Source organism: Erinaceus europaeus, chromosome 19 (assembly GCF_950295315.1).
Source record: "Erinaceus europaeus chromosome 19, mEriEur2.1, whole genome shotgun sequence".
NCBI lineage: Eukaryota > Metazoa > Chordata > Mammalia > Eulipotyphla > Erinaceidae > Erinaceus > Erinaceus europaeus.
The window spans coordinates 67,014,178-67,029,294 of NC_080180.1; the positions used below are offsets into that span (position 1 = coordinate 67,014,178).

The 15,117-nt window shown below is 64.4% G+C and overlaps 2 protein-coding genes across 2 annotated transcripts in view; both read left to right on the forward strand.

The window, feature by feature from the left end:
• The window catches only part of SCLT1 (sodium channel and clathrin linker 1), a 243,932-nt gene that overhangs the window by 164,283 nt on the left and 64,532 nt on the right, over nucleotides 1-15,117 (forward strand). The window lies entirely within an intron of this gene.
• MFSD8 (major facilitator superfamily domain containing 8) lies at nucleotides 92-15,115 on the forward strand. Its single transcript, XM_060179106.1, has 12 exons — nucleotides 92-239; nucleotides 2,247-2,338; nucleotides 2,649-2,692; nucleotides 6,753-6,993; nucleotides 7,202-7,315; nucleotides 7,560-7,704; nucleotides 8,029-8,087; nucleotides 11,111-11,219; nucleotides 12,440-12,574; nucleotides 13,518-13,621; nucleotides 13,695-13,921; nucleotides 14,044-15,115. Exons 1-12 carry the CDS (start codon nucleotides 175-177, stop codon nucleotides 14,254-14,256), a joined length of 1,548 nt encoding a protein of 515 aa, XP_060035089.1. The 5' UTR covers nucleotides 92-174; the 3' UTR covers nucleotides 14,257-15,115.

The following is a 15,117-nucleotide window of genomic DNA, read 5'->3' on the forward strand; positions in this document are numbered from 1 at the left end:
CGCCCCCGGCCACGCCCACAGCGGCTCCTCCAACTGGCCCCGCCCCCGCCACACACGACGCCCCGCCTCTCGCGCCGCCGGCGCGCACGCGCTCCGGGTTGACGGCGGACGGGGGGGGGGGGGGCGAGAGTTGTCGCGAGACTTGGCCGGACGCGGCCGCGGGCTGCCGCGACCATGGCGAGCTCGGGCGACGAGGCGGAGCAGGAGCCGCTGCTGGGGCCCCGCACCCCCGGAAGCAGGTGAGCGGATGTGGGGGAAGCCCCGCTCCCCGCTGCGCTGGGCCCGGGCCCCTTCCGGCGTCGGCCGCGGCCCCTCGGGGCGTCGTGCGTGCTGCCCGGCCGGGCCCCGAGCCCCGCACGAAGGTTCCGGACGAAAAGGGCCCGGCCGGGCGCCGTCCGCCTGTCCGCATGGCCGCCTGTCCTCCTCCTCCTGTCTGCCTGTCCGCCAGTCCGCCTGTCCGCATGGCCGCCTGTCCTCCTCCTGTCCACCTGTCCTCCACCTGTCCTCCACCTGTCTGCCTGTCCGCCTGTCCTCCTCCTGTCCGCCTGTCCTCCTGTCCGCCTGGCCTCCTCCTGGCCTCCTCCTGTCCGCCTGTCCGCCTGTCCGCCTGTCCGCCTGTCCTCCTGTCCACCTCCTGTCCGCCTGTCCTCCTGTCCGCCTGGCCTCCTCCTGGCCTCCTCCTGTCCGCCTGTCCGCCTGTCCTCCTGTCCACCTCCTGTCCGCCTGTCCTCCTGTCCGCCTGCCCTCCTCCTGTCCGCCTGTTTTCCTGTCCGCCTGCCCTCCTCCTGTCCGCCTGTCCTGTCCGCCTGTCCTCCTGTCCGCCTGTCCTCCTGTCCGCCCGTCCTCCTGTCTGCCCGTCCTCCTGTCCGCCTGTCCTCCTGTCTGCCTGTCCTCCTCCTGGTCTCCTGTCTTTCCTGTCCTCCTCCTCCTCCTGGCCTCCTGTCTCTCTTGTCCCTCCCTCTGTCCTCCTGTCCCGTGTCATCACGCGGCAGCACGGGCACCGGCACCTGCCATCATGGCACCCGGGGCCACGCCCCTCTCGGCGGATTCACTTTTATTCATTTCCGAGGGTGACGGACGGGGCTCACCCGCCTGAGGCCCAGCACCCACTGGCCCTTGGCTTCTCCCGCCCTCCCCTGACAGCTTTCCTATTCTCTATCCCTCTGGGAGCATGGACCCAGGGTCACTGTGGGATGCAGAAGGTGGAAGGTCTGGCTTCTGTCATTGCTTCCCCGCTGAACATGGGCGTTGACAGGTGGATCCACACTCCCAGCCTGTCTCTCTCTTTCCCTAGTGGGGCAGGGCTCTGGGGAAGCGGGGCTCCAGGACACATGGGTGGGGTCGTCTGTCCAGGGAAGCCTGGCCGGCATCGTGGGAGCATCTGGACCCTGGTGGCTGATAAAGAGAGTTCACACACAGAGCCAAGCACATTGTTGATGGTTTGGTTTTTATTTGCCTTTAAAGTTGTCTGTGTCTCTGAGAGAGAAGCAGCCCCCCGCACACAGTGCTGGCTGGTCACTTTGCCCCCCACCTCCTGGCCGATGGGGTTCACGACTCGAGGTGTTCACTCCTCCTTTTTTGTACCTTATTAAACACAACAGGGAGAAGCCGAGAGGGAGCGAGACGGAGACGCCCGCAGCCCTGCTTCACCACTCGTGAAGCTCCCCCCTGCAGGTGGGGCCTGGGGGCTTGAACCCGGGTCCTTGGCACTGTGACATGTGCTCAACAAGGTGCACCGCGGGCCGTGACTTTTTTTTTTTTTCCCTCCAGGGTCATTGCTGGGGCTCGGTGCCTGCACCACGAATCCACCGCTCCGGGAGGCCATTTTGTCATTTTGTTGCCCTTGTCATTGATGTCATTGTTGGCTAGGACAGAGAGAAATGGAGAGAGGAGGGAAGACAGAGAGGGGGAGAGAAAGACAGACACCTGCAGACCTGCTTCACCACCTGTGAAGCGACTCCCCTGCAGGTGGGGAGCCGGGGGCTCGAACCGGGATCCTTAGGCCGGTCCCTGCGCTTCGCGCCACCTGCGCTTCACCCGCTGCACCACCGCCCCCCATGTTTTATCTGTTTCACTGAGAGACACTGAGCCCTGCTGAGCTCTGGCCGGAGGTGCTGGGGATTGAACCTGGGGCGTCAGCCTCCGGCGGGAGAGTCCTCTGAGACCCCTCGCTGCCCGCGGGATGCAGCCCGCACCTCAGGCTGCCCGGGCCGCGGCCTCCGACCTCCAGCACCCTGTGTCCGCAGGGAGCCCTGTGCCCAGGAGAGCGCGGAGCAGGCCCGGAGCCGCTGGCGCTCGGTCAGGGTGCTGTACCTCACCATGTTCCTCAGCAGCGTGGGTAAGACCCCCGGCCTTGCAGCCGCCGGCCGTCGGCCTAAAGCAGAGGCTGGAACGTCCCCGGGGGCCCCAGCCCTCACCCGGGTCCCCGTGAGGCTCCGCTCGGGGACTCGACCCCTGGCCCCTGAGCGCCCCCGCCCCGCCCGTGGGCCCCGCGTCCGGGTGCCCGCCACCTCGCCCTCGCTGCCTCGCTGCCTCGCTGCCCGGGCCGGGCGCCCACCCTCCACTGGCCGCGTCTCCGGGCCGCCTGCTGCCTCTGCCCGAGCGCCCTGAGCGGGCCGGGTGGCAGTGAGCACCTTCTGTCTCCGCAGGCTTCTCCATCGTCATCATGTCCGTCTGGCCTTACCTGCAGAAGGTGTGTGCCCGGCCGAGCCCTTGCGGACGCCATCTGTCCCTCAGCACTCAGGAGGGAGGGGTCGCGGCGCGGGGTGCGGGGGTGGGCGGGCTGCCCGGTGGGGACCCCCAGGCCGCACTCCTCTGGGCTCAGTGCCCGCTGCCAGGAGGCTCCGGTGGGGAGCAGTGGTCAGTTTTCTGGGTGGCATCAAGCTGGCCGACACGGAGACAGCTCGGGGGTGAGGACATCTGCCCACCAGGCCCAGGCTCCAGACACTCCGCAGCCCTGACAGGGGCTCTCTCCCTGTCTCTCCCATGCCGCCTCTCCACCATGCCGCCTCTCCCCCATGGCCCCTCTCCCATGCCCCCTCTCCCATGCCCCCTCTCTCCCATGCCCCCTCTCTCCCATGCCCCCTCTCTCCCATGCCCCCTCTCTCCCATGCCCCCTCTCTCCCATGCCGCCTCTCTCCCATGCCCCCTCTCCCCCATGCCGCCTCTCCCATGCCGCCTCTCCCATGCCGCCTCTCTCCCATGCCCCCTCTCCCCCATGCCGCCTCTCCCATGCCGCCTCTCCCATGCCCCCTCTCTCCCATGCCCCCTCTCTCCCATGCCGCCTCTCCCATGCCGCCTCTCCCATGCCCCCTCTCTCCCATGCCCCCTCTCTCCCATGCCCCCTCTCCCATGCCCCCTCTCTCCCATGCCGCCTCTCCCATGCCCCCTCTCTCCCATGCCCCCTCTCTCCCATGCCCCCTCTCCCATGCCGCCTCTCCCATGCCGCCTCTCCCATGCCGCCTCTCCCATGCCCCCTCTCTCCCATGCCCCCTCTCCCATGCCCCCTCTCTCCCATGCCCCCTCTCTCCCATGCCCCCTCTCTCCCATGCTGTCTCTCTCCCATGCTGTCTCTCTCCCATGCCGCCTCTCCCATGCCCCCTCTCTCCCATGCCCCCTCTCCCATGCCCCCTCTCTCCCATGCCCCCTCTCCCATGCACCCTCTCCAATGCTGCGCCTCTCCCATGCCCCCTCTCTCCCATGCCCCCTCTCCCATGCTCCCTCTCCCATGCACCCCTCTCTCCCATGCCCCCTCTCCCATGCCCCCTCTCTCCCATGCCCCCTCTCTCCCATGCCCCCTCTCCCATGCCCCCTCTCTCCCATGCCCCCTCTCCCATGCCCCCTCTCTCCCATGCCCCCTCTCCCATGCCCCCTCTCCCATGCCCCCTCTCCCATGCCCCCTCTCCCATGCCCCCCTCTCCCATGCCCCCTCTCTCCCATGCCCCCTCTCCCATGCCCCCTCTCTCCCATGCCGCCTCTCCCATGCTGTCTCTCTCCCATGCCGTCTCTCTCCCATGCCGCCTCTCTCCCATGCTGTCTCTCTCCCATGCCGCCTCTCTCCCATGCCGTCTCTCTCCCATGCCGCCTCTCTCCCATGCCGCCTCTCTCCCATGCTGTCTCTCTCCCATGCTGTCTCTCTCCCATGCCGCCTCTCTCCCATGCTGTCTCTCTCCCATGCCGTCTCTCTCCCATGCCGTCTCTCTCCCATGCCGCCTCTCTCCCATGCCGCCTCTCTCCCATGCCGCCTCTCCCATGCTGCCTCTCTCCCATGCTGTCTCTCTCCCATGCCGCCTCTCTCCCATGCTGTCTCTCTCCCATGCCGCCTCTCTCCCATGCTGTCTCTTTCCCATGCTGCCTCTCTCCCATGCTGTCTCTCTCCCATGCTGTCTCTCTCCCATGCCGCCTCTCTCCCATGCTGTCTCTTTCCCATGCTGCCTCTCTCCCATGCTGTCTCTCTCCCATGCTGTCTCTCTCCCATGCCGCCTCTCTCCCATGCCGCCTTTCCCATGCTGCCTCTCTCCCATGCTGCCTCTCTCCCATGCTGTCTCTCTCCCATGCCGCCTCTCTCCCATGCCGCCTTTCCCATGCTGTCTCTCTCCCATGCTGCCTCTCTCCCATGCTGTCTCTCTCCCATGCCGCCTCTCTCCCATGCCGCCTTTCCCATGCTGTCTCTCTCCAATGCTGCCTCTCTCCCATGCTGTCTCTCTCCCATGCCGCCTTTCCCATGCTGTCTCTCTCCAATGCCGCCTCTCTCCCATGCTGCCTCTCTCCCATGCCGCCTCTCCCATGCTGTCTCTCTCCCATGCCGTCTCTCTCCCATGCCGCCTCTCTCCCATGCTGTCTCTCTCCCATGCTGTCTCTCTCCCATGCCGCCTCTCTCCCATGCCGCCTCTCTCCCATGCCGCCTCTCTCCCATGCTGTCTCTCTCCCATGCCGTCTCTCTCCCATGCCGCCTCTCTCCCATGCCGCCTCTCTCCCATGCCGCCTCTCTCCCATGCCGCCTCTCTCCCATGCCGCCTTTCCCATGCTGTCTCTCTCCCATGCTGCCTCTCTCCCATGCCGCCTCTCCCATGCTGTCTCTCTCCCATGCTGTCTCTCTCCCATGCCGCCTCTCTCCCATGCTGTCTCTCTCCCATGCCGCCTCTCTCCCATGCCGCCTCTCTCCCATGCCGCCTCTCTCCCATGCTGTCTCTCTCCCATGCCGCCTCTCTCCCATGCCGCCTCTCTCCCATGCCGCCTCTCTCCCATGCCGCCTCTCCCATGCTGCCTCTCTCCCATGCTGCCTCTCTCCCATGCTGCCTCTCTCCCATGCTCTCTCTCCCTCTCTGTCAAGTACCACGAGTGAAGTTGCTGGCCCAGGAGTGGTGGTCAGGCGGCCACACTGGCAGCAGCAGCAGCGTCCACCCACAGGCAGCTGATTTCCCATCAGTCCAGCTCTCTCTGAGGAGCCCTGGGAGCCTCCCCTTGGGCCGCCCTGCCCACCTCCCGCCTGCTCAGTACTGGCGTCTGCGTAGGAGCCCTGAATTACCTCTCTGTTCTCTCATCCTCTCCTTCCTTAGACAACTGCTGCTCTGATTGACCGATCAATTGATCGATTTGACAGGACTGAGAGAAGTTAGAGGGGAGGGGGCTAGAGAGAGACCCCTGCAGCCCTGCCTCACCACTTGTGAAGCTCTCCCCCTGCAGGTGGGGACTAGGCCTTGAACCCGGGTCCTTGCTCACTGTAGCACTGTGGCATGAGTGCTCAGCTGGGCACACCACCACCCAGTCCTGCTTTTACTTAATTTCCAAGATCTACTTGCTGAGACAGAGAGAGCTGGCGTGTTTCTGTCCGGGTGCGGGGATTGAACCTGGGGCCTCGCCCGTGCCAGTCCTGTGCTGGGCGCTCCGCTGACCCAGTCTGCTGTTTCACTCGTATATATGTATATGTGTGGGGTTTTTTATTTGTTGTTGGATAGGACAGAGAGAAACGGAGAGAGGAGGGGGAGACAGAGAGGAAGAGAGACAGACAGATACCTGCAGACCTGCTTCACCGCCTGTGAAGTGACGCCCCTGCAGGTGGGGAGCCGGGGGCTCGAACCGGGAACCTAACCGGTCCTTGCGCTTTGCGCTTAACCCGCTGCACTCCCTGTTGTTTGGTTTTCAGATAGAGCAGAGAGGTGGAGAGAGTGGCCGCCACCGCAGCACTGACGTTTCCTTCAACGCAGTGGGGCCTGGGTTGTGCACGTGGCAAGGCAGCACATTATGGGGGGGGCTGCTGGGCAACGCTGTCCCTGCGTCTGTCTCCACGTCTGTGTAGCGGTATCTATTTCCAGCTGTCTGTCTGCCCGTCTGTCCTTTTACCGGAGCACTGAGCAGCTGTGGCCGATGGGGGTTCTGGGGATTGGACCCGGGGCTGCAGAGCCTCGGGCGTGGGAGTCTTTTGCACGACTGTGATGCCGCTCCCTCCTGTATTTTACCATTTACTCGTCAGCATGAGGGGGAGCAGAGCATCACTGGCACACGCGAGGCCTCCGGCTCTCAGTCGGTGCTGTGGCCGCGCCTCCCGGCCCTGGCCCTGTGTGGCCTCACTCCAGGGGGAGGCTCCACGGCCCAGCTTCCCCCGCAGTCAGAGGGCCCCGGGGCAGGGAGAGGTGACGGCCAGGGTCGCAGCTCCCCCGCGCCGGGCTTGGTGCGGCCGTGTGCCGGCCCGGGGCTCGAACCCGGTCCCGGCGCCCGGGGAGGCGTGGGCCAGCGGCTGCGCTTCCCCGCAGGTGGACCCCACGGCGGACGCCGGCTTCCTGGGCTGGGTCACGGCGTCCTTCAGCCTGGGCCAGATGTTGGCCTCGCCGCTGTTCGGCTGCTGGTCCAACCGGCGTCCGCGCAGGGAGCCGCTGCTGGTGTCGCTCGCGCTGTCGGTCGCCGCCAACTGCCTGTACGCCTACGTGCACGCCCCGGCCGCCCACAACAAGGACTACATGCTGCTGGCGCGCGGCCTGGCCGGCTTCGGAGCAGGTACCCGCCGCCACGGCTGGACCCGGGGCCTCGGAGCAGAAGCGCTGTGCCGTCTCCCCAGCCCCGTCCTGACTGTTACTACTGCTATTATTACCATTTCTCCCAGAGCCCTGCTCAGCCCTGGCTGACGCTGGTGCTGGGGCTCGAACCCGGGGCCTCAGAGCGCCTGTCAGCGGCGGCTCTGCCGGGGTGACGCGTGTCTTCCTAGGCAACGTGGCCGTTGTGCGTTCCTACATCGCGGGCGCCACGTCCCTGCGGGAAAGGACGGGAGCCATGGCCAACACCAGCGCGTGCCAGGCTCTGGGCTTCATCCTGGGCCCGGGTAGGCGTCCCACCGCGGCAGACTCCCTCACCCGCGTGCGCCCGCTCTGCCCCGTGCCCAGCCCCGGCCCAGCCCCCCACTGGAGGCGGCCCAGGCGCCGTGGTCTCTGTCCCTGTCCCGGGACAAGACGCACGGCGTCGCCCCCACCCCCACTGAGGCGGGTGCAGCCGGGCCCCAGGGTGCCGGGCCGGGTGGGGGTTCGGGCCGGGCGCCCCCAGGCTCAGGCCGAGCTCTGTCGGACAAGTTTTCCAGACCTGCTTCACGCTCATCGGAGAGGAGGGTGTGGTGTGGGAGGCCCTCCGGCTGCGGCTGAACATGTACACGGCCCCCGCGCTGCTCAGCGCCCTGCTGGGTGTCCTCAACATGCTGCTGGTGCTCGCGGTCCTGCGGTGAGCCACCCCTGAGCCACCCCGCCTGCTCAGCCGCCCTCTCAGTCTCCTCTCCGAGCGAGCGGAGCGGCAGGGAGGGCAGGGAGGGCAGGGGAGGGGCGCTGGCCAGGGTGGCAGGGCCTGTAGGCCGGCTCGCAGTCGGCAGTGCTGGCCTGTGTCCAAGTCCCACCGTCCTTGGCTCCCTCCCTCCCTCCCTCCCTCGTTCCAGCGGAGGTGTCAGGAACCCGTGTGCCTTGCCGCCACCCTGTGAGTCGCGTGGGAGGGAAGTGCGCTCTGGAAACCATTTCAGAGTGTGGTGAGCGGACACTCGCTTTTCCCTCCAAGGGAGCATCGCGTGGACGAGTGGGGGCGGCCATGCAGGAGCGTCAACTCTGAGGAGGAAGGTACCGCCGGGCCGTCCGCAGGGTGCTGTGTCTCTCTGAGAGAGACAGGGAGAGAGGGGGAGACATGGGGGCGGCGCATCTGGTTGAGCGCACATGTTACAGGGCACAAGGCCCCGGGTTCGAGCCCCTGGTCCCCACCTCCAGGGGGAAAGCTTCACAAGTGGTGAAGCAGGGCTGCAGGTGTCTCTCTGTCTCTCTCCCTCGCTGTCTCCTCTTCCCTCTCAATTTCTGGCTGTCTCCACCCAATAAATAAATTTTAAAAAATTGGGAGTCCGGGCGGTAGCGCAGCGGGTTAAGTGCAGGTGGCGCAAAGCGCAAGGACTGGCGTAAGGATCCCGGTTCCAGTCCCCGGCTCCCCACCTGCAGGGGAGTCGCTTCACAGGCGGTGAAGCAGGTCTGCAGGTGTCTGTCTTTCTCTCCCCCTCTCTGTCTTCCCCTCCTCTCTCCATTTCTCTCTGTCCTATCCAACAATGACCACATCAATAACAACAACAACAATAACTACAACCAATAAAACAACAAGGGCAACAAAAGGGAATAAATAAGTATTTAAAAAGTTAAAAGAGTGAGAGAGGGAGAAAGGGAGAGAGGGGAGCAGACAGACCACTGCTCAGCTCTGCCATATGGTGGTGCCGGGGGGTTGAGTTGGCCTCTGGGGCCGCAGGCATGAAAGTCCAGTGCACCACCACTGTGCTGCCCCCCAGCTCCATTTGATGTAAAAAAACTGGGGGGAGCACTGCCTGCTGCTGGGTGTCTGACTGACAGACAGACACTCACATTATCCTCAGGATCCAGCCTCCCGAGGCCTCAGCTCTTGGGCCCTTTCACTCTCGGGAGACGAGTGACTCCGTTCCCGGAGGTAAAGTCGGCAGTGCACACGCTCTTGTCACGGGGCCCTTGTCCCTGGGAGACGGGGGCAGTGGCATGGCGTCCCCCGGCCCCGCAGTCAGGGTCAGTCACCCACCCGCCTCCCTGAGCCATCAGCGGCTGGTGTTTCTCTGGCCGACACGTTTCTCCTCGGTTCAGCATGACCTGAGGACATTGAAAAGGTGGCGGTTGGCCCGGGAGGTGGAGTAGCCGGCCGGCCAGCACTGGCCACTCGGGTCTGAGGCCCAGCAGGTGCCATTCACAGGTGCCCTGCCCTGTCCTCGCCTCGTTACGAGGCAGCGTGGCAGCGACAGGCTCCATCCACAGGTCGTAGCGACACTTTAAAAAGATCTCAGCAGATTTCTTATTTTCTAAAGCCCGACTCAGTTCTGGCTTATCGTGGGTGTGGGGATTGAACCTGGGACTCCAGAGCCGCAAGCGTGAAGGTCTCTCCTTTTAAGGAGCGTGACTGCTTACCTCGGCTTCGCGTTAGGGAATCAGCCTGACTCGCCTCCCTCACCTGCAGCTGAGCCTGCATTTTAAGTTTGGTGCTGCCGGGCTTCCCCACTCTAGGATCACTTTGCCAGAAACTGAGAGGCGAGGGGGTGGGGGTGGGGGGTGGGGTTCAGAGACAGAGGGAGAGGGACAGGCCCTGTATGGCGCGTCTTCCGCTGGGGCAAAGCTCCCCCGGCCTGCACACTCACAGCAGAGCAGGGCACTGTCCTGCTGGCCCGCAGCTGCGGTTGGTGTGTTTGCAATAGGCCACCTCATCGAAGGCCACAGAACACATCCTGTAAGACCAGGGAGACAGCTCAGCCTGTGAGCACAGGGCTTGATGCCTGGGGCCCTGGAAGCTGTGGGTTCAGGCCCCAGCACCACCTCATGTCAGGCAGGGGTGACCGGTGCTTCAGCTTTCACGCTCCTTTCGTTCGGGGTGGATGACTAGAGGAATGCTGAATAGGGCCTGGTGGTGGCACACCCAGCTGAACACCTGAGTTCGAGCCCCCGCTCTCCACCTGCAGGGGGGACGCGTTACAAGAGCTGAAGCAGGTCTGCAGGTGTCTCTCTTTCTCCCCCCCCTCCTCTCAGTTTCTATGTCCTAGCAAATAAAAGAGAGAAAAAAGAGCCATTGGGAGTGGTGGGTCCCCACGATGGGTGGCGTTCACAGGCAGGAAGAGTGTCCTCTGTAGGTAGAGTTGAGGGGTGTCTCCTGGGAGGGAAACTCACTTTATGGGCGGGGCAGACAGCATCATGGTTCTGCAGAGTCAAGCCTGAGGCTCCAAAGCCCCAAGTTCAATCCCCCGCACCACCATCAGCCAGGGCTGAGCAGGGCTCTCATAAAAAAAAAGTGAATTGACTTTATTATGAGAGAGAGGGAGAGAAGGAGGGGGGGGCATCTGAGCAGCACTCGGGCACTCGGGCACTCGGGCACACGTCCTGCCCCACTGCTGGCCACTGCAACACAGTGTACAAACCCTATTGGAGAAGATGTGAGCTGTGAGCGTGAGGCCACACACAGCACACACGTAGCCCATGCACAGCACACGCAGTCCACACAGTCCACATGTAGCCCACGTGTAGCCCATGCAGAGCCCACACGCAGCCCACACACAGTCCACATGCAGCCCACGCACAGTCCACGTAGCCCACACAAGTCCACGTGTAGCCCACACACAGTCCACATACAGCCTACGCACAGTCCACGTGTAGCCCACACACAGTCCACGTGTAGCCCACACACAGCACATGTGTAGCCCACACATAGCACATGTGTATCTCACGCACAGTCCACGTGTAGCCCACACACAGCACATGTGTAGCCCACACATAGCACATGTGTATCTCACGCACAGTCCACGTGTAGCCCACGCACAGTCCACGTGTAGCCCACGCAGCCCACACATAGCACATGTGTATCCCATGCACAGTCCACGTATATCCCACGCACAGTCCACGTGTAGCCCACGCAGTGCTGGTCCAGACAGAGGCTCTGGTTCCCGCCTCGCTCGCTCCCTCTCTCTAAACCGACTAACCGCAAAGCCCCTTGCCGTCCATCGTCCCGTGGGCTCTGCTGCTGCGGCTGACACGCGCTCTGCTCGCCTCCGCCTAGAGCTGCGGCCGGGCTGCGGGCGGCGACCTTCTTCTCTCTTCTGCAGAGAGCGAGGGCGGAGGCCGGCTTCCGGGAGGGCCGATCGACCAGCTCGCCGTGGTGGTCACCAACATCCTGTTTTTCGTGGTTCTGTTCATCTTCGCCCTTTTTGAAACGTAAGTTTTCTCCCGCTGCCCGTGCGAGCGGCCGTGTCCACGCACTGTGGCCCTCTGCCTCAGAGTCGGCCCCCGTCCTGAGTCTGATGAATCGGTCAGTGCGCTGTGACCCTCCCTGCAGGTGTACAAGCAGACCCCCGCGGACAGGCACCAGCCCCCTCGCCCAGCCCTAACACACCCCTCCACAAAGAAACGACGTTTGAAAAAGGTTGAGAGAGGAGAGGACATCAGAGCATCAGTCCGGCACGTGTGGTGCCAGGGCTTAAACTCAGGCCCTCGTGCTCGAGAGCCCCGTGCTCCAGTCACGGTGCCCATCCTGGCCGCTGTGAAGCACCCTCTTGCCAGGGTGGCGAGGTGCCGGGGCTGTCTGCGGAGTGGCACAGCGGGCACTCTGATCTAAGGGGGGTCTCTGATCTGAGAGCACGAGGTTCCGACTCTGGTCCCCGGCCTCACGTCTTGAGAGCGACTGAGTAAACAAAGAATAAAGGTGCCAGGGGTGTGGCTTCACACTGCGGCCACCATCAGAGTTCTGTCTAGATGGACTTCAGCTCCACGGGGTAGCCCACCGGCAGGAGACAGAAAGGGGGGGTCCGGCAGTAGCGCAGCAGCTTAAGCGCAAAGCCCAAGGACCAGCTGAAGAATCCTGGTTTGAGCCCCCGGCTCCCCACCTGCAGGTGGTGAAGCAGGTCTGCAGGTGTCTGTCTTTCTCTCCTCCTCTCTGTCTTCCCTCCTCTCTCCATTTCTCTCTGTCTTATCCAACAACAAAGACATTAATAACAATAGTGACTACAACAACAATGAAAAGCAACTAAGGGCAACAAAAGGAAAATAAATGAAACAATAAATCAGGTGGTCTGGGAGGGCCCTGTCCTCAACCCAGACTTCCAGGCGGGGGTCCTGCACTTGAACCCTGGCCCTGCCGTGACAAAGATGATGCTCTGGCCTCTCGTGAGATAAGTGAAAGTGGGGAAAATGTTAAAACAGGAAAGGTTTTGTTAGAGAGCGGGTACAAGCCACTGGGCCCAGGAGCCTTCAGTGCCTGCGTGGGGGTGGGTGGCTCCCGGCCCCGGCCCCGGCCGCAGTGTTGCGGCCTCTTACAGCACCCAAGTGCAGTCCAGAGTGAAGCGCGGACAGGACAGGCCTCGGGGCCGGGTGTGCACGGGTGGGAGGGCGGCGCCTGGCGGTGGCCCCCAGTGGAGCCGCGTCCGCGCTCCTCGCAGAATCCTGACGCCGCTGACCATGGACATGTTTGCCTGGACGCGAGAGCAGGCCGTGCTCTACGGCGGGGTCCTGCTGGCGGTGCTGGGCGTGGAGGCCGTGCTGGTGTTCCTGGGCGTCAAGTATGTCTCCGGCAGGTGAGCCAGCGGGGCGCCAGGGGCGTCAGGTCTCCCCAGCAGCTGAGACGTTGGCTGGGTCTTGGCTGATGGCCGCCCCTCATGGAGCCATTTCCGCCTCATCTGTGTGGAGCCTGGACTGAGTCCCGCCTCTCACATGCCAGGCAGGTGCTCTGCCCGTGTGCACAGTTCTGTCCTCTTCCGAGAGGCAGAGGGAGGGAGAGACCCCGAGCACTGGAGCCCCCGTGGGCTGTGCCCCGGTCTCAGGGACTGAGCTGAGGCCTTAATGAGCTGGAAAAGGACTCCGACTCGCAGCCTGCGCTGATGCTGACTCTTGTGTGAACCGCAGTTCTGCTCTGCAGCAGGAAGCCACGCGGGGGTGTTCGTCCTTTGGCTGAATGCCTGAGGGGAGCGGCCGGGTCCTCAGGTGACTCCATTTCAGGCCGCCCCGTCTGCACGCCCCCAGCAGCGGAGCAGAGCCCTTTCTGCACGACCGCCAACACCTGTCCTTTCCTGCTTGTTGACGGAAGTGTTCTCAGGTGTGAGAGAAGCTTCATTTTTTCTTATTTATTTTTTGCTACGAGGGTGATTGCCAGGGCTTAGCACCCACAAACGCTAGAAGAAGAAGAAGCACCCACACCCCTTCTTTCTCTTTTTTCTCTCTGCTGTCAGAGTAACTGATCTTTTTAGTGAGAGGAGGAGAGAGAAGCAGAGCGTCCCTGGCACGTGCGATGCCGGCGAGTCCGGCTCTGCCCACTGCGCCGCCTTGGCCACACCTCCGCACGCCCGGTGTCTGTTTTCAGTGAAGGTTGAGATGGAGAGAGAGTGGGCTGGAGTGAGGAGAAGACCCCGGCAGCAGCGCCTCGGTGCTCACGAAGCTGCCCTGTGCAGACAGGGCTTGAACCCGGCTCCCGCGCGTGGCGCCGTGTCCCTGGGTCCTCACGCTGCGCTCTGTGCCCGGCAGGGTCGGCGAGCGGGCGGTCCTGCTGGCCGGGCTGCTGCTGGTGTGGGCCGGCTTCTTCCTCCTGCTGCCGTGGGGAGATGAGTTTCCGCGGATCCAGTGGGAAGGTACGGGCGCCGCGGGGCGGGGCGGGGTGCCGGCGCTCAGAGCCTGCGCTGACACGCCCTGCCCTGCCCGCAGACTTGCACAACAGCACCGCCCCCAACGCCTCCGGGTGGGGGTCCCCGGGAGACCAGCCCGGCCAGGAGCCCACGGGCTGCCCGGTGCAGCAGGCCTGGTGCCAGTTCACACCCGTCATCCACCTGGCCCAGCTGCTGGTGTCCGCGGTGCTCATCGGAGGAGGCTACCCGGCCTGCAACGTCATGGCCTACACCCTGTACTCCAAGATCCTGGGGCCCGCGCCGCAGGTGGGTGGGGTGCCGGGGCGGGGAGGGGCACCGAGCACTCCCTCCTTGGCCTCCTGGGTCGTCTGAGCTGGAGCGGAGAGCAGGCTGCCTCTCGCTAATGCCCCCTCCCCTCCCCTCCGCAGGGCGTGTACATGGGCTGGCTGGCGGCGGCGGGCAGCGGGGCACGTGTGCTGGGCCCTGTGTACATCAGCCAGGTGTACTCGCTGCGGGGCCCCCGCTGGGCCTTCGGCCTGGTGTGCGGCCTGGTGCTGCTCAGCCTGGCACTGCTGGCAGCCGCCCACCGCAGGCTGGTGCCCTTTGCCGCGCGGCCCAGGGACCAGGAGCAGCCCAGCTAGCGCCGGGGCCGGCTCCCCACGCGGACGCAGCAGGCCAGGACGGAGGGCAGGACGGAGGGGCCTCTCCCACGCGCAGGGACCCAGAGCGGCCTTTCCCTCAGGACGCTGCTGCTGACTTATTCCGGGTCCCCACCTGGGGCTGGGGGTGCAGGACTCACTGCGGGAGCGCCGCTCCCTGGAGAGCTGCCACCCTCACGCGTGGGGCAGAGGGCTTCTCAGTGCCTGCCTGCCTCCAGCCTGCAGTGACTGAGCATGAGCACCCCAGGGTCCTGAGAATCAACAGCGTCCGCACTCCAGGCTGGGCGAGGGGCTGCTCCTTAGGCTTCCAGGTGGGGGGGGGGGCGCCCCGCCCTGCTGTCCTCTGTGGTGCCAGGGTTCGAGCCCAGGGCCTGAAGTGAGCACCAGCCAGGAACGGGGTGCCAAGCGTCCTGCGGCTTCTCTGTCCGCTTTCCGCCGGGCGCCGTTTTCCTTTATCTGCCGTGATTCCCGTCCCCTTAGACACAGTGCCCGGAGAATGTTAGCGACCGTTTGATCTCGGGAGAGCCGCTCTGCTCTGCTCTGCTCTGCTGGCGGTGCTGGGGATGGAACCGGGCCCCAGGCAGGAGTCCTGCAGCCCAGCGCCAGCCAGGTGAGGCACTGGCTACTCCCGCGGGCCCTCGGACTCCAGTCTGTCAGGGGAAGCGGTGTCCCTCTTCCCCTCACTGGCTGTTTGTTCCCTGGGGACGGCACCAAGCTCTTTAGCACTGGGCACTGAGCACAGCTCTGATGGGCACAGGACGGATTTACCGTTTGCAAAGTGAAAAATTGAAACTTCAGTGGCTCCTTCTATTACCAACAATAAAACTTGAGAACAAATGAATT